The 18,685-nt window shown below is 40.9% G+C and overlaps 1 protein-coding gene across 4 annotated transcripts in view; it reads right to left on the minus strand.

The window, feature by feature from the left end:
- TMEM131L (transmembrane 131 like) overlaps window positions 1-18,685 on the minus strand; it is a 168,309-nt gene that overhangs the window by 52,861 nt on the left and 96,763 nt on the right. For 3 of the 4 annotated variants that reach the window (XM_023227800.2, XM_023227778.2, XM_023227807.3), the window contains 5 exons: window positions 4,203-4,280; window positions 3,559-3,712; window positions 1,891-1,949; window positions 1,443-1,551; window positions 175-271 (listed from right to left, as the gene is read on the minus strand). In XM_023227800.2, coding sequence (XP_023083568.2) covers window positions 175-271; window positions 1,443-1,551; window positions 1,891-1,949; window positions 3,559-3,712; window positions 4,203-4,280 — 497 coding nt within the window. The remainder of the gene's footprint in view (window positions 1-174; window positions 272-1,442; window positions 1,552-1,890; window positions 1,950-3,558; window positions 3,713-4,202; window positions 4,281-18,685) is intronic. The other variant, XM_023227789.2, reaches the window with a different exon arrangement.

The raw sequence follows: 18,685 nt of genomic DNA on the forward strand, positions 1-18,685 counted from the left end.
TTCCCCATTCAGCTAATATCCCTTTCACTGCCTGTTAGCAGTGCGAAGGCAAGGGGCAGCAAGGCCAGAGAGAGAGAGAATCATACAAGTCATATCAGTATATTTTTAAACCATTTCTAGAGGGGAAAACAACAACAACAACATAAGATTTCAGGGAAAGTGGAAGTAACCTACCCCTGAACCACAGTAGAGAAGAGGCATGCTTTTAGTGTTGGAGTGTGTGTTGTTTTCTTCACATCTTCCATAATTCCACTGTCACAGGATGTAGCTGCTTTGTGGTATAAAGAAATAAATGTGAAGCTTAAGTACCTTTTCTTTCATTAAGCTTGAACAAAAGACCTATGTCTTGTTTATTTATAACTTTTTATTCACTTTTCTGTCTCCATTAAAAGAGCGAATCAGACATAAAAGGTAACTACTTTCTCAAATGTTCCCGTCATCTTCTTTGTTACCAATTATCCAGAAAGCCACACTTTTTAAAACCAACTTCTTTACCAGAAATGACAAAAGTGAAACAAGAAGCTCACTTGGCAGAGTAAGGGGGAATGTTGGAGGCACGAGCAAGAAAGGAATAAATCCTAAAGAGCAAAAGGGAGCTGACCAGCAGAAAGTGAGCTGTATTTGAAAGCACTGCTGATTGATGAAAATAATACTTTTAAGCTCTCCTTGATTTAGGTCATACTACTAAGTCACTTGTGTTCAATTCTTAACTCTCTGATGCTAATAACCAACTTTTTTTAAGTTATATATATGGTTTTTAAAAATTCTAACACTAACAAAAAATTTGAAAATAAAGTCTACCTTTCTTCACCCTGACTCCCAATTATCTTAGAGGAGGCAGCTGTTAGCAGTTTCTCCAGCATCCTTCCAGGTGTTCTGTGCACGTATAAGTACACAGATATCCTCTAAAAAAAAATTAAATGTACACACACTGCTCACATCACTGTCCATGCATGTTTCTGAACACCCTCTCACATCTGAACACAGATGTTCAGCTCTTCTGTCCTCACAAACACACATTTCTATAGGTACAGTTTTGAATACACACATATCTGGAGGATAAACTCTTAAAACTAGAATTAAGGATGAAAGAGCATATATGTGCATTTTGAATTCTCAGAGATTGCCAATTTTCCCTCAAAAACAGCCTGCATATTTAGACTCCCATCAAAAACATTAACAGTACTTTCCTTCCTAATCATTATCAACAGAGAATATTAAGCTTTAAACTCAAAATCCTACATATGTGGCAGAATAAAAGTGGCATCAACAATAGTTTCTACATCATACTATCTTAGAACCATTAAGGCTGGGACTTCTTGAAATCAAATGCATTCACTTCACTTTTTTGAAACCATGCCTAATCTGTCGTTGTAGAAAGAGTTGCCATGATGACAACAAGATAACAAAAGTCAAATGACAATCTGTTTAAAAATCTGTACCTTTGCAGGTAAAAGAAGCAATTTTTGTAAAGTTTGTTGTAGAAGTAGGTAGTAGTACTGGTTCAAACTGCAGAGACAGAGCATCTCTCTGTGAGAAATGGCGTATATCCTGAAACAGAAGAAAAGTCTCACGTTACTACTCTCAGCTGGTAGAGTATTTATCCAGTTTGAATCAACTGTTAGAATAAATAGCACAGACCAGCCATACACAGCACCTGCTCAGCATCTGTGCCATAACCATATGGAGGGGATGCTGACAATCTTCACACAAACAGAGGTTCAAGCAAGGGCAAATGGGCTTACGTTACAGAAAAAGAGAACACAGACAGTGCTTCTGTCTCTTCTGAGAACAGACGCACTGTCTCTGTTCCTGAAAATCCCTCATATTTTACAATTAAATGCACACTTGCAATTTCAAAATTTACTTTAGGTAAGTATTTACAATTACCTGTATCCATATAAGGCTGTTTCCTGAATGTAATATATACATATTTACTGCTGAATCATCTGTTCAAAAGAATCAGAGTATTAAAACAGAATATTTAATTAGAGATTAAAACAGCCACCTCATTCTCACACCTTCATGTAGTAGTAACTAAAATATCACATTACACATTTCTATAAAAAATGTTAATTTATTTCTCAAAACTGAAATCAAAACTAGGAACGTTTTTTTTTTTTTTTTTTTTTTAAATCACAAGAAAAAAAATCCTTATAAAAATGCCTTCCAACCTAAGCCCTCTAAATGAAATGACGAGGAACTACCAGGAGCAAAATTCTGAGTTTAGGGTCATACAATGCACTTCTGGATGAAATTAACGAACTGGATGACTTCAAATAAAGCTATGTTCTCCTGTTGATTAGAAAGCCCCTCATTTCCTCATTTAGATGACCACATTTGGAAAGAAGAAAATTCTGAGATCTTGGGTTTCAGGCTTCCTTTTAGCCCTCACCAACAGAAATGATCCCCACGGGTCAGGGATCTGCCCCACATGTATGTTCACCTGGTCGTTATGAGAATCACCAAGTACCGAGGACAGGAGAGCTCTCCTGCTGATCCAGCACTACCACAGCCAGCTCTGAAGACTGAAAGGTAAATGCTGTTTGACCAATTAAGACTGCCAAGGCAGGGTAGGGTGGCTCATGCTTGCAATCCCAGAACTTTGGGAGGCCAAGCGGGGAGGATTGTTTGAGCCCATGAGTTCAAGACCATCCTGAGTAACATAGGGAGACCCTGGCTCTACCAAAAAAAAAAAAAAAAATGTTTAAAGTAGCCAGGCATAGTGGTGTGCACCTGTGGGCCCAGCTACTTGGGAGGCCAAGGTGGCAGGATTGCTTGAGCCTAGGAGTTTGAGGTTGCAGTGAGCCAAGATCACATCTCTGCACTCCCGCCTGGGCTACAGAGCAAAATCCTGTCTAAAAAAAACAAAAACAGAAATAAAACCAAACAACAACAGCAACAAAAAAAAACAAAGAATAAAAACTATCCTTTCTTTGAATACAAATACATAAATAGTCACATTCAGAAGAGTCGTGATAACGAAAAGATACTAGTATGTTCTATGTTACGAATTTCATGGATCACATAAAGTTCTTAGGAAGTTAAACAGATGAATGCATTTATTTCTGATAAGTAGGACACACATTTCCAAAGATAAAAATCAGAAAACTGAACACTAAAATTCTACCGAACTTGTCAAGCATCCAGGAACAACCGCAACCTGTTAGCTATTTAAAATGCAAAACAGCATGATGTGGTTAACTGAGCTTAGGCAAATCATTAAAAGTGGAACAAGAAACCCAAGACTTCAAATACTTTGTAAATATTTATATTAAACTGTCATGCCCACATAATTTGCTGTCTCCAACCATCAAGAAAAATTATTCCTAAGGAAACTCAGAGCAGTTTGCAGTTGTTACTTAACTTCTCCCCAAAATAATACAGCCTTCTTAGCAGTTGTAGGTTGAGAACCAGTTACTACTACAATCACTTAACAATTAAAGTGAAGGTTATTTGTCTTGGTTTGCTACGATACAATCTATATATAAATGCTATATAGAACGATGATGCAGACTCATCAAAATATAATGAAAAATTTTACACATCCCACCTTACCTGAGGTCTCAGATTTATCTGTAGCTACGTAAACAATAGAGAGATGATCTAACAAATCTTGTGTGTTTTCTTCAAATTCTTTCGAAGAGTTTTCCGTTGTTACCATTATGCTCATTTGTAGATGCAAAACATCATCAGATTCCAGGTAACAACTCTGAGATTGGAGGAAGGAGGAAAAAAGAAAAAAAAAAATCTCAACTTTGTGGTTTCAAACTATAGAGGAAAGGAAAAGCATTTAACGTAATGGCACATGTATGAGAACAGAATATACTGTTTTGTGTTTCATTTTTTTTTGAGACGGAGTCTGGCTCTGTCACCCAGGCTGGAGTGCAGTGGCCCGATCTCGGCTCACTGCAAGCTCCGCCTCCCGAGTTCATGCCATTCTCCTGCCTCAGCCTCCCAAGTAGCTGGGACTACAGACGCCCGCCACCACGCCTGGCTAAACTTTTTGGATTTTTAGTAGAGACGGGTTTCACCAGGTTAGCCAGGATGGTCTCAATCTCCTGACCTTGTGATCCACCCAGCTCGGCCTCCCAAAGTGCTGGGATTACAGGCGTGAGTCACTGCACCTGGCCTTGTGTTTTATTTTTAAGCAAAGAGGAAGGAAGGAGAGCAGAGAGAAAGCACTACATATTTTATTTTACCTTTAATTGCTGACACACTGTATTATGTAAACTGCATTCCAGTCGTACTTGCAAGAGGCTAGTATTAGTGGTTTCTGCCTAAAAGAAGAAAAAAGGGGGAAAAGAACTTAAAAGTAAGTAAAAGGCTCAATCTCACACTAATAATAAACAATCTATCATGTATTCAGAAACTATACTTTTTCATTTATTCAATAAATATTTGAGTATGTGCTAAATGCTGGACATTATTCTTTCTAGTGGATATACAACAGTAAGCTAAACAGAGAAATCTGTTCTCAGGACTGTCAGTAAGCTTACATTCTAATGAAAATTGTAAGTTCTTCCTCAGGCAACATGAAAATTCCTTATTACACCTATAAGCAGGTGACTATGTTCTAAATATACACAGGAACACTGGAGTTTGGCATTTCCAATGTTTGTTGAAAATTTTGTTTAAACACAGGAGTTTATTGTTATTTTAAAGTAGGTTTACAAAGTAACAAAATTCTAAGTGTGCCTTCCATCAGTACAATGACCTAGAAACCATGACCCTCAACTTAGACCAAAAAAGAGACGGAGAGAGAGAGATGTCCAAACTTCAGTTGACTATCATTTTTAACAGGGAAGAGCTATGGATGAAAGAGACAAAAGTATATAAAAAGAATGCAGGACTCTGTCAAATTTAAAGATCTTAACAGCCACCTGGGATGATGTCAACACATATTTAAGAAAAGGAAAATGAAAAGGAAAATGAAAAATCCAATCAAGGGATACAACCTTGGGTAGGAGGGTGGGGGCTACAGGCATGTGAATACAGCAAAAACTTAGCGCAGTATGTGAATCTAAAAGACATGGGTTATGAGCCTTCCTCTTTCGTTAAGTTTAATGTCTCTGGCATAGTGATTCCAAAAAGGTACTCCACCCGGGAGCCATAGGCCAAACATCAAATCTCAGCAGGGTAAGAAGGCACTCTCCAAAGCCTAGGCTGGCTTAACAGTGAATATCTACTAAAAAACCCAGGAAAGATGCATTACTAAAAAGAATCACTACAATTATGTTTGTTAGATTTATAAGACTTACTTACCCAAGTACATTATGTAAGAATACATTTTAAACTACTTCAATTGTCATTCAGGCAATTAAACTACAGAAAAAAGGAATAAGTCAGGCACAGTAGTGGTTCACGTCTGTAATCCCGGCACTTTGGGAGGCCAAAGCCGGTGGATCACTGGAGCCCAGGAGTTGGAGACCAGCCTAGGCGACGTGGCAAAACCCTGTCTTGACTAGAAAAAATACCAAAATTAGCCAGGCATGGTGATGTGCGCTTGTAGTCCCAGCTACTAGGAAGGCTGTGATGGGAGGATTGATTGAGCCCAGGAGGTCAACGCTGTAGTGAGTCGTGACTCTTTTATTCTTTTTCTTAAAATATATTTTTAATGCAGTAAAAATGTTTAAGGAGTTTAAATTAAGTTTGTAAATGGGACCAAACATTAAACATTCTTTTAAAGAAATCATTGTTCATATCTGCTAGTATTCTTAAATAGAATAACATGATTTGTAAAATGAATCTAAAATCTTAACCAGTTTTTTTTTTTTTTTTTTGAGACAGAGTCTCACTCTGTTGTCCAGCTGAAGTCAGACAGTGCAATCTCGGCTCGTGCAACCTCCACCTCCCAGGCTCAAGGCAACTTCCCACCTCAGCCTCCCAGGTAGCTGGGACTACAGGCGCGTACCACCACACACGGTTAATTTGTGTGTTTTTTGTAGAGATGGAGCTTCACCATGTTGCCCAGGCTGGTTTTGAACTCCTGGGTTCAAGCAATCCACCCACCTCGGCCTCCCAAAGTGCTGGGATTACAGGTGTGCACCAATACACCAGCCTGAAGAACTAGAGTTTTAAATTTGTCTATGAACAAATCCCAACATCAAAGACATAAACAGAAAAAGCCCACTTTCTGAAACTGATTTTTATTTTATTTTTTGAGACAGAGTCTTGCTCTGTCGCCCAGGATGGAGTGCAGTGGCGTGATCTCGGCTCACTGCAAGCTCCGCCTCCTGGGTTCATGCCATTCTCTGTCTCAGCCTCCTAATTAGCCAGGACTACAGGTGCTTGTTTTTTTTTTTTTTCTTTTTAGTAGAGATGGGATCTCACCGTATTAACCAGGATGGTCTCGATCTCCTGACCTCATGATCCACCCACCTCAGCCTCCCAAAGTGCTGGGATTACAGGCGTGAGCCACTGTGCCTGGCCAAAAACCACTTTCATTTCACCTTCTCACTTTCCTCAAAGAAATCCATAACCAAGTCACACTGATTGTACCTCCTTCGTGAGCCCTTAAACCCACTCACTTCTCCTCTTGCTTAATACCCCAGATATCAGGGGTTGGCAAACTATGCCCACAGGTTAAATCCAGTTTGCTGCTTGTTTTCGTAAACAAAGTTTTATTGGAACACAGCCATGCCTGTTCCTTTATGGACTGTCTACTGTTGCTTTCATGCTACGATGGCAGAGTTCGGTACTTGCAACAGAGACTGTAAAGCCCACAAAATCAAAGTAAATACTCTAACAACACTAAAGTGTAGAAAAAAATTATGGTGCAGTAACTTCCTCCTAGTCTCCCTGCATCCACCTCCACCCTTTCCACTCCATTCTCCACACTGCATCAAGAGTGAGTTTGCCCATATATAAATCTGGTCATGCCACTGTTTGTTTAAAACTCTTCAAAGACTTCTCACTTGGCAAAAGCCCCAAATCCTCTGCTGTAGCTATAAAACTCCGGCACCTGCCTAAGCTCAACCTCCCTGCGCATGCTCCAACCTCACTGGTCTAGTTTCTGCTCTGCTTGCCTCACCACCTTTGAATTTTCTGTCCCTTTGGCCTTGCACCCACTCCCCCAACCCACCCGCCTCTCCACCTAGCTAAATCTGATTTATGCTTCATGTCCCAGCTTAAATATCCCTTTCAGACACCACAGCAACTTCTACCTTACCTTTTGTAATGCTTCTCACAACAACCTGGTCAAGGTCTATCTTCCCCAGGGGATTCTAAGCATCTTGTGCTTAGAATGCACAACGCCTATCACTTTATCAGCACTCAATAAACAGCTGGTGAATGGACAGAGGTGGGCACACAGCCACAGATGCTACAGAATTGGCTTGAAAAGGGCAAGAAACAGAAAATAGTAAATGGTGCCTACAAACTAAAAGGGTAACAAAAACCTGACAGTGTGTATTTCTGATCTGAAACTTTCAAAAAACGTTTGAAGAAAAAATCTCAACACACTTTTAGAGTACACATTTATAAGTTTTTTGTTTTTTTTTTAAAGAAATTGACAATAATTTAACTATGTTAAGGTCTTAACCTGACATGGCAATTCTCTACCCTACAATATTTCTTCAAATGAAAAGATGTTAAAAATTCACCATGATATTAACAGTTTTCGACATAATTAACAACCCTATTTTGCACAGTGATTTACTGTGACTTAAAGCCTAATATTTTGTCATTCTTAGTAAATCTCTGGATGGATGTAGTTAAAACTTGCAATTTTAATTAAGATTCCTCTCTTAGTGAGAGGCATTTTTAAAAACCACTATTTTGTTTCATTTGCTGTAGGACATATTTCAGAATCCCACAAGGGGGAGTTCTAGCACCTCCAAACTGCCCTTTAGAAGTATGCTAATTTTTCTAAAGGAAAAAGTTTCAAGTTCATATCTGTCTTTCTCAAAAGAACAAAACAATTGGGCTGGGCGCGGTGGCCCATGCCGGTAATCCCAGCACTCTGGGAGGCCAAGGCGGACGGATCATGAGGTCAGGAGATCAAGACCATCCTGGCTAACACGGTGAAACCCCATCTGTACTAAAAATTAGCCGGGCATGGTGGTGGGCGCCTGTAGTCCCAGCTACTCGAGAGGCTGAGGCAGGAGAATGGCATGAACCCACGAGGCAGAGCTTGCAGTGAGCCGAGATCGGGCCACTGCACTCCAGCCTGGGTGACAGTGTGAGACTCTCCCGTCTCCAAAAAAAAAAAAAAAAAGAAAAAAAAGAAAAAAACAATAGCAATGTTATCTTGATAAAAAAGAAACTCTAGGCCGGGTGCGGTGGCTCAAGCCTGTAATCCCAGCACTTTGGGAGGCCGAGACGGGCGGATCACGAGGTCAGGAGATCGAGACCATCCTGGCTAACCTGGTGAAACCCCGTCTCTACTAAAAAATACAAAAAACTAGCCGGGCGAGGTGGCGGGCCCCTGTAGTCCCAGCTACTCGGGAGGCTGAGGCAGGAGAATGGCGTAAACCCGGGAGGCGGAGCTTGCAGTGAGCTGAGATCCGGCCACTGCAGTCCAGCCTGGGCGACAGAGCGAGACTCCATCTCAAAAAAAAAAAAAAAAAGAAACTCTAACTAAAATATTAGCCAGGGAGCAACCACACACTAGGGTTACAAGTTCCCCCACTGTCCCCAACTGAGCACACTGTGTGACAACAGGCCACGCCCTCATCCAGAGTGAGCCTGGGCTGATTAGACAGGAAAAACAAACAAAAATCTAATTTTCTAGTTTTGAAACCTCCTACACCTTTAACCAATTGGATCAGACATTTTATAGAAAAAGGAAAAAGTAACTCTATAAACAACTTTTTCTTAAGTAGTCTTCATTGAAAGTACTAATATAGTTTATATATTTCATATTACTTCATATAAAGTATTATTTCCTTTTAGAAGATGGTGGAAATTGTGGCTTGGAGAGGTTAAGAGACTTATCAAAGATCTTGGGGCTAGTTAGTAAAAAAACAGAAAAAAAAATAGCAGGTTTTAAATTGCAGTCAGTACTTACTTAACAAATCAAAATAGACCAAATCTATTTCTCTAGGCACCTAAAGGCCTAAAAATCCATCAACACAGGGATATATATTAGAAAACCATAACAAGATAAAATGCAAAGGTCAAGAAAATAGAAATGTTAAAACTCCTTTTGTATGACATGTATTTCCACAGTTTTGTGCTGAAGAAGTATGAATTTAGGGAACCGGATACTAGAGAGAAAGCAATCATCTCCCTTCACTGGCTGAGGAATTGCCAGTGCCCTGGGCCATAAGAAGGGTGTGATATGGGGGGACTGTGTGCAATTAAACAGGAAAGGAAATAACAGACTTTAAGTATTAAGTCATTTTGATGACTTATCACCAAGAGTAAAGCACAGTCTAATATATTTGAGAATCTACATTAATCCAGACAGAATGAACAAGAGGCTGGATGAGGTTCCTGGTAATAACCACATGAAACCTTTTTATTTAAGGACTATAACTTATGAAATCTGAAAGAATTACTTAGACAAGTCCCAATCTTAGATTCTATTTTTCTCAGACATCTTTCTCCCCTTTCACAATTTTGAATGCCAAATATTAGAGGTCACTATAAAAGTAAATCTCAGCCAGGTGCAGCAGCTCACACCCGTAATCTCACTTTGGGAGGCCAAGGAGGGTGGATCACTCAAGGTCAGGAATTTGAGACCAGCCTGTCCAACATGGTGAAACCCTGTCTCTAGTAAAAATACAAAAATTTGCCGGGCATGGTGGCACACTCCTGTAATCTCAGCTTCTCGGGAGGCTGAAGCTGGAGAATTGCTTGAACCCGAGAGGCAGAGGTTGCAGTGAGCTGCAACTGCACCATTGCATTCCAGCCTGGGCAACAGAGTCCATCTCAAAAAAAAAAAGAAAAAGAAAATCTCTTATGCCAACATACGCATCTGGAACACTGATTCTGTATAAGCCATCTGACTGTTCCAGCAGGTGGCCCCCACACACAGTATTATGTACATGGCAAATGATCTTGTATAAAACGAGAGCTATCTTGGGTGCCTTCCACATAACACTCAGATTCTATAACCAAACTCCTAATTTAGTGTTTCCTGCATAACAGCAGGCTCAGCTATTAGTAAGTACTGTACAGCTATTTTTCCCTGATATTAAATAGCAATTGTGTTTCAACCCCCACTACCATCACTACCCTTTCATTCCTCAGATATTAACCACTAAAACAAAATCTAACTATACTGCCAGACCCACTCATGCAAACATTTGCAAAAACCTAGGAAGTGGCTGAAATTAGTTTGCTTTTAGGAAAAAAGAGGCTACTACAGATCAGTAGTATTTTTCCTCATCCACATCATTTTAGAAAAGGCAGTGTGGCCAAGTGCCTTAGCCAACACCCATTTGAGATCAAACCCCAGCCATGAAAGCCTGGGGACATTCCCCACCCACTCTAAGACTCAGTTTCCTCTTCTATAAAATCAAGTTATTGAATTCACAGCAATATTATGGGTGCTAAATGAGATAAATATGCAAACCACTGGGTACACAGTAGGCCTCAAAGGGGAGATTATATGGACGTGCTCATTCACAATTAATGCATTTATTTAATAAAATTCCACAACAAATAATTTAGGTGCTTGGGGGAAGCATTTTTCCCACATCAAAGCTTTTAGAAGAAAACTCTTTACCACTCCTTCGGTTTCCAAGAGATTTTTTTTTCCCCAAAACACTTCAGATTCTTTTTATTTCACGATTGGTTCAGAACCCAAGAAAAAAGGAAGTATCATTTACTGGACACCACCTCCCACCCCCCGAAGTGTGCCAGAAACCCTGAAAGAGACAAAAAGCAACTGGGAGAATAAGATAACCCCTGTACTATCTAAACTTTTGGTTTGGCCAAGCGGAAGTCATCTGTGTTGAGCAACACCTTGGTTTTTACACCTGGATAACTAGCTTTTAACTATTACAACCTGGGCTGGCAGCGTCAGTAGAGCCACGTGGGATTTTCACCTTGATAGGTCAGGCAGCGTATGTTGGCTCTGTCCTAAGGCAAGTAACTATTTTTATACAATTGGATGATGCTGGGCCTCAAACAAATGACAAATAGGCCCTGCATGTCTGGCCTAGGCCCTGCATGTCTGGCCCAGGCCCTGAAACAAGATCCAGGCTCAGCAAAAGTTTAAGCTTTGTGATGCAGGCTGCTGTCGCTTGACCTTGAGTAGCATGGGCACAGCTTATACTTAAGTAGGCATTGCTGTGGAGAGAATTAGGCTATAAAAGAAAGGATGCTGTGGTGGTTCCTCAAAAAACTTGAACAGAATTACCAACTCCATTTCTAGGTATACATTCAAAAGTGATAGCAGGGACTCAAACAGATACTTGTTCATAGCAAGACTACTCATAAACGCCCCAAGGTGGATAAACAAAACATGATGTATACGTGGAACAGAATATTATTCAGCCTTAAAAAGGAATAAAATTCTGATACATGCTACATAACATGGGTGAACCTTGAAGATATTATGCTAAGTGAAATAAACCAAACATAAAGCAACAAATACTGTATAATACCACTTCTACGAGGGACCTAGAATAGTCCAATTCATGGAGACAGAAAGTAGAATAGTCGTTGCCAGGGAGAATAGTAGTGGCTGAGGGAAGGTGTTTAATGGGTATGGAGTTTCCCCTTGAGGTGTTGAAAGAGTCCTGGAGACAGATGGTGGTGATGACTGTACAACACTGTGAATGTACTTACTGCCAGTGAACTGTACACATATAAATGGTGAAAATGGTAAATTTTGTGTTAAGTATATTTTACTCCATATATACATAGGGAAAGGGGAAGGCACGAACTAGACACAGCTGAAATAGTTTGAAATAATCAAACCGGGCCAGGCGTGGTGGCTCACGCCTGTAATCCCAGCACTTTGGGAGGCTGAGCTGGGCGGGTCATGAGGTCAGGAGTTCGAGACCAGCCTGACCAACATGGTGAAACCCCCGTCTCTACTAAAAATACAAAAATTAGCCGGGTGTGGTCGCAGTCACCTATAATCCCAGCTACTTAGGAGGCTGAGACAGGGAAATCACTTGAATCCGGGAGGCAGAGGTTGCAGTGAGCCGAAATCGCGCCACTGCATTCCAGCCTAGGCAACAAGAGTGAAACTCCGTCTCAAAAAAAAAAGAAATAACCAAACCTTGCTGGGTAACCAATACAAAGGTATAGCTAAATAGACAGAATGAGTTCTGGTGTTCTACAGCACTACAGGGTGACTGCAGTTGACTATAATAAAGCTAGAAGGGAAGATTTTGAATGTTCACGACACAATAAAATGATAAATGTCTGAGGTGATAATATGCTGATTACCCTGAGTGGATTGTTACACACTGTATACAATATCAAAATAGCACTCTTTATCCCATACATAAGTATAATTATTACATGCCAACTAAAAAGGAAAAAAGAAAACAAAATCTTGAAAGCCAGGTTAAACAGACATAAAGAGAGAAGTGGAGATACTTTGAGATCTCATTGTGCAGGTATTCAAAATGAAATGTATCTCTGTGCTAAATGGAGCTTTTAAAACAATCTAATAAAGGAAAACAGGCAAGATCTCAGCAGACTCAAAAAACAGGCCAGGCACGGAAGCTCTCACCTGTCATCCTAGCACTTTGGGAGACGGAGGCAGGTGGATCACTTGAGTTCAGGAGTTTGAAACCAGACTGGGCAACATGGTGCAACCCCGTCTCCACAAAAAAATATAAAACTTAGCTGGGAGTGGTGGTACATGCCTGTAGTCCCAGCAACTCAGGAGGCTGAGGAGGGAGGATCACCTGAGCCCGGGAGGTCAAGGTTGTAATGAACCGTGACTGCACCACTGCACTCTAGCTTAGGTGACAGAGCAAGACCCCGTCTTAAAACAAAAGTAAAAATAATTAAGAAACCACGATTGAGTTCTAGGAACTGTGAAGAAATATACTTAAATTCCCCATCGTAAACAATTAAGGAGCTCTACCATCAAAGACTGAGGAGGCTACACCAAGTCTTACACAAACCTGGACAGGTGAGAGGAAACCAGGAAGGTGAGTGTGGAATGCTCAGTGCATTTTTCAATGGAGATACAATTACTGCTTGTGCCCTGAGGTAATATGCTTGAGAAGTTTATGGCATTTAGGATTCAATCAAGAGAAGGAACAGCAAAGAGGAAACCATTAAAGGGGAACCAGGCAGGACAAGATAAACCGAGCCTGGGCCTGACTGGGATACTGAGCTGACCGGAGAGTATCTCTTATGTAAGATTATGCAATGCAACAAACAGAAAAAAGATTTGTTTGAACCATAGATGTTTTTAGTAGACCCAGAACTTGATTTTATCTCTTTTGCTTTGGGAGAACACACCGAAACACATCTAGAGAAATATCTAAAAGGAAAATAAATATCTAGACCCAAAAGTTTTCAACAAAAATTAAAGGAATGCACTAATTGAGAAAGACGAGACCAACACAAAAAGCTGGTTAAACTGAACAGTGGAGGACAAGCAAGTCCTGGGGGCACAGCCAACTAACACAGAAAAAGAAGGAACTATCCCCACTAGGCCCTGATGGACTCACACTTCCAAAGTGTCAACAACCGCTCACCTCAGGGCATCTGCTGAGAACACCACTCCAGTTGAAATAAGTGGACAAAAAGGAAACAAGCTTCCTTAAAAAGCAGGTTTCAGAAGGCCCCGCAAGTCCACAGTGAGAGGCAATGGAAACCACCCTGTGCACAGATCTCAGCGTCACTGTCCACAGACTCTGCAGCCGCTCTGCTCCTAACACAGCCTCCGTACCACTAGCACAAAAGTGCCGGGAAATGCCAGAAACAAGGGCCCAAGGAAGAAACAGAAATCCACACACGGAAAACAGAAGGCAGGCAGGCCGAGCATCTGGGCTACTGCCAGGCCAATTTATAAACTCTGAGGGAAGGCCAGAGTGTCTCAGGTGCCCCTTCCTGAACAGGGCAGTGGTAGGCACAGGTGGCTCCTCTCTAACCCCCAAAGTACCCAGATTAGCCTCCTGACTAATGGTGATCTCTCCCCGCCAAGCGTTAAGTGCAAAGGTCTGAGACTCGACAACCAGCATGAATTCAAGGGGAAACCAAGGTGAGGCTCTCTCCAACTTCCTTCCCTCTCTTTGGCAAATATGAAGTACTGGGGACAATTCTGCTTAAAATTAGTGCTTGGAGGGCTGAGGGGTGGGCGGGGACACGTTTCCAAATTTTTTGGATGTGAGGTTAATAATCTGTTATTCTTGTGTGTTTCAATAAGATTGTAGATTCAAGTGAGGCTCAATTACTATTGAACCACTATAAATTCTGAAACCCTGGGGAAACCATGCACGTTCTAGCAAAAGAACAAATCCAGGCTGTAGCTGCTAAAAGTTCCCCAGCTGCACACAGGCATGGAGAACTTCTCTGATTAAAATAAAAACAAATAAAAAAAAAAAAAAACAAGAAATTGAGGAGGACTTCAAATTCTTTGAATGTTAACTCACAGGCCAAGATAATTTAATACATTACCATAGCCTTGAACTTTCATGTCTTGCCAGGGGTCTGAATCTCTGAATTTTAAAGTTCTCTCAGAGCTTCATAATGGGAGAGGGCTTATATTCAGAAGCTTCTTTTTAAAAAGTTAAGTGATTAAGGCATTTTAGCTATGTGCCAGAGACTAGTTCTAAGCTCTTTACATAAATTAATTGATTCAATAGCTATACCAACCCTATCCGAAAGGGCTATTATTACATATTTTACAGATAAACTGTGATACAGGGAGATCAGGTAACTTGGCTAAGTCACTCAGAACGAAGATTTTTAGCCAAGTGATCTGGTTTGGAATTTACCCTCTTATTCACTCCCACTATGCATCTCTATGACAGGCATTTTATATGGCTGGTATTTTCTAATGCCATATTTTAACACTGTTATTTAATCTCATCACAAAAGCTCTGATAAACTGTACTGGATACTGCAGTTGAAAAAAATTTGGGATGGGGAAAGACAGGAAGATGTGAACTTTCAACCCTGGTTACAGTGTGGCCTTGGGGCAGATTATTAAGTGAATTTATCTAACCCATCTCAAAGTTTCTAGGGGCAAACTCAACAGCAGACCCCAGCAGTTCGAGGAGCGTCAACAAAGAAATCAGGGGAGGGGCTGGCTCTCAGGGGAGGAGGAACAGGCCCGAGAAGGTGAAAGCACAGGGCTGGAAGTCAGCTGATCTCGGGCTTAACAGGTAATTCCAAAGGGTCAAGAGCACAGAAACCAAGGATGTCACAATGAAAGGCTTATTCTTCACCTAAACACTCCTGTCCTTTTATCCCAAGCCTTCCTCTCCCCTTGGAGGTCGAGGAATTACCTAATTGGTGGGCAACAGCAGAGGCTCTTGGAGGAGCTGGTTCTTTCCTCCTCTCCACACTTTGGGAAGCATCTGTCCTTCAGACCCACACTTCCCCTCCAGTGGGCCACCCCAAAGTCTACCCTAGGGGAGACGGAGTCAGTAACTCCTGGCTCTCTTACCCTAGCTAATACAGGAGAATATGTCTTATCAGTAATACAAAGCTGGTTTTGGTTCTCTAACTCCGGATTCTTAAATATCCAATGATTCAGAACTTGGCGAGGAAGAGAGGTGTTGTTAGGTATCTCTAAGTCTTCTAACAAAAGTTTCTGAAATACTCTAATAGAATAAATGAAAGAAGTCAAAGGAAGGTCTGTGTGTCATATCTTCATAAATAGCTTATTATAATGTTTTCCATTTTAAGATTCATTTATCTAATGTCAATCATTTATTTACTACATGTTATATTGCCAGACTCTATGCTAGGTAACAGGAAAACAAAGATTAAGGCATAACTCTTGCTCTTAAGGGGTTAAATCTAGTACAGAAAAATCCATAAAACAAAACCTTTCGAGTATTATAGCTGCTACAACAGGGATCTCTTAGGGCTTTCAGTAAGGAACTAGTCAATTCTCCTGGGAGGCAAAAAAAAGAGACAAGGTAAACACTGAGTTAAAAGAGGGACCAGGAAACTGTGTCCTCACAGTAGCCAAGAAAGCAGAGATTTTAAAGCAGCAAACTAGAGGAAGATGGAGAGTGAAGAGACTCTACTGAGTCTGAAACAAAAGTGAGGGGAGGGAGAACACCCCCACTCACACATCTTGGTATTCTTTCTAGAGTCTTCGCAACGCGCCCCTCCTTTCTTCCAGTCACCAACCCTCCTCTACCTCTCCCCTTCCCAAGTTCCCATTCCACAAAGCATTCTCACTTGAAACTTAAGAAAATTTTTAGAAGTTTAAGCAATTCCTTAAGAAAAAAAAAGCTATACTCAGAAGTAGGTAGATAAGTAAATGTATAACATCACTTAATTTCCCCTTAACATATAATAATCATTTTCCAGAGATTGACAGCCTATCATTTTATGTAAAAAATATCAAACAACTTTAATCACTCAACTAAACTGAAAGGAGTGCTAGCTTGCCTTAGGTAGATAGCAAGGGAAGGGTTTCCAGAGAGCCCCTAGTTCAAAGGTTAGTGCCTTATTCCCACATAAAAAGCAGCCTGGGGACCGGGCACGGTGGCTTACACCTGTAATCCCAGCACTTTGGGAGGCCCAGGAGGCCCAGCACTCCTGAGGTCAGGAGTTCAAGACCAGCCAGGCCAATATGGTGAAACCCTATCTCTACTAAAAACACAAAAATTAGCTGGGTGTGGTGGCACGTGCCTGTAATCCCAGCTACTAGGGAGGCTGAGGCAGGAGAATCATTTGAACCCGGGAGGCGGAGGTTGCAGTGAATTGAGATCGTGCCACTGCACTCCAGCCTGGGTGACAAGAGCAAAAGTGTGTCTCAAAACAAAAAACAAAACTATAGCCTGGGGGAAAAAAAATCTAGCTTTCTTCTTTCACTTACTAAACTTTCGCTCTAACCTCACCTTCGTGCCGTGCTCCTTAATCCTCTTGGAGATAGGACAAAAAAACTCCAGGTGTTGTCTCAAACAACAAAAAACGGTTACATCTTGGTGCACTGCTAAAACTACAACAAAAAAAAGTTACTAAATACATTATGGTTATACAAGTATTCGTAGGAATTTTCAGCTATCACAATACTGTTTATTCCATTTAACTAAGTATGTAAGACTATCAGGAAAATGGGACAGCTTTAAAGATCCTTAACCTTTCTCTGTTCTTTTTCCATCTTCAAATCCTAGATCAGGCATTTTGTAACTTGTTAGTGAGAAATGTGCCCCTTTCCATTTCTTCATCAAACTGTGATTGAAAGGCTTTCCACGTTCTCCTCCTTACCCTGATTTTACAGCTTCCCTTCTAGATTGCCACGTTAATTGACAGGGATCAGCACCTTAGAAGGCAAGCAGCAGGTAACAACCTGGGGCACCCTCCCCCATGCCAAATCTAGCAGGCACCACACTGCAGGCGGCCTGGGACTGCAACCTTTGCCCAGCACCTGTCCCTGGCAGGCGGGCATGAGGGTTTGACACCACACACTGAAAGCAAAGGTTGTGCCAGTTTTAAAAGGCTAGGAACTCCTGGTCTGAAATGTATTAGATATCACACAGAATATCCAGAGATAATCTCTCCTGTACACAATCCGGCAACATGTTGCCATGGTGGGGGAGAAAATCCCTCATCCACACATACACTTAGAAAAAATATTGCAAGGAGACAACCAACTATTAATTACGATGATTGTTGCCAAGTATGACTGTGGTCTTAAGGTTTATTTCTAATGTTTCATTTCTTTGGGTTTCCCATGTTTTCTTATAATCACATTATAGTTTTTGATAATCCCAGAATATCCTTAAGAGATAATCTTTTCGACAATTCAATAATTTGATATTATGTTGAGACACACACACACACACACACACCAACAACAAAACTACCTTTACTTGACAGAACTGTGTGTAAGGGTTTTCCTCTAACTTTAAAATCAAGTTTCGGCTGGGCGCGATGGCTCATGCCTGTAATCCCAGCACTTTGGGAGGCTGAGGCGGGTGGACCACGAGGTCAGGAGATCAACACCATCCTGGCTAACACAGTAAAACCCTCTCTCTACTAAAAATACAAAACTTAGCCAGGCGTGGTGGCGGGCAACTGTAGTCCCAGCTATTCAGGAGGCTGAGGCAGGAGAATGGCGCGAACCCGGGAGGTGGAGCTTGCAGTGAGCCGAGATCACGCCACTGCACTACAACCTGGGCGACAGAGCGAGACTCTGTCTCAAAAAAAAAAAAAAATGTCCCACGTTATTTACAATGATTCCAATAATAATAATTTAAGTTCTTTTCAGTCTTTCAGACAAATTATATGGCTAATGATCCTAAATGCCAGATTCTGAGACAATGCCAATTTCGAATATTCTATTTTGCCCAAATAAGTCACTGAAACACTCCCCAAACCTCAATGGCTTGAATCCAATACATTACTGAAGAAAACATTTAAATAATAAAATTTCTTGTCTTCTCATGAGCCAAACACATCTGTATTTACATGTTATACCTCCGCTATATATTTAGTTACAATCATAGTCTAATTTTCATGCTTGTCACACATTCCCAAATAGGTATCATAATTATAATTCGAAGAACTGCTTAATATTCTACACTATGTTGATACACTTCAATTTATCAAATCCTTTTTCTACTGTTGGGCC

This window comes from Piliocolobus tephrosceles, chromosome 3 (assembly GCF_002776525.5).
Source record: "Piliocolobus tephrosceles isolate RC106 chromosome 3, ASM277652v3, whole genome shotgun sequence".
Taxonomy (NCBI): domain Eukaryota; kingdom Metazoa; phylum Chordata; class Mammalia; order Primates; family Cercopithecidae; genus Piliocolobus; species Piliocolobus tephrosceles.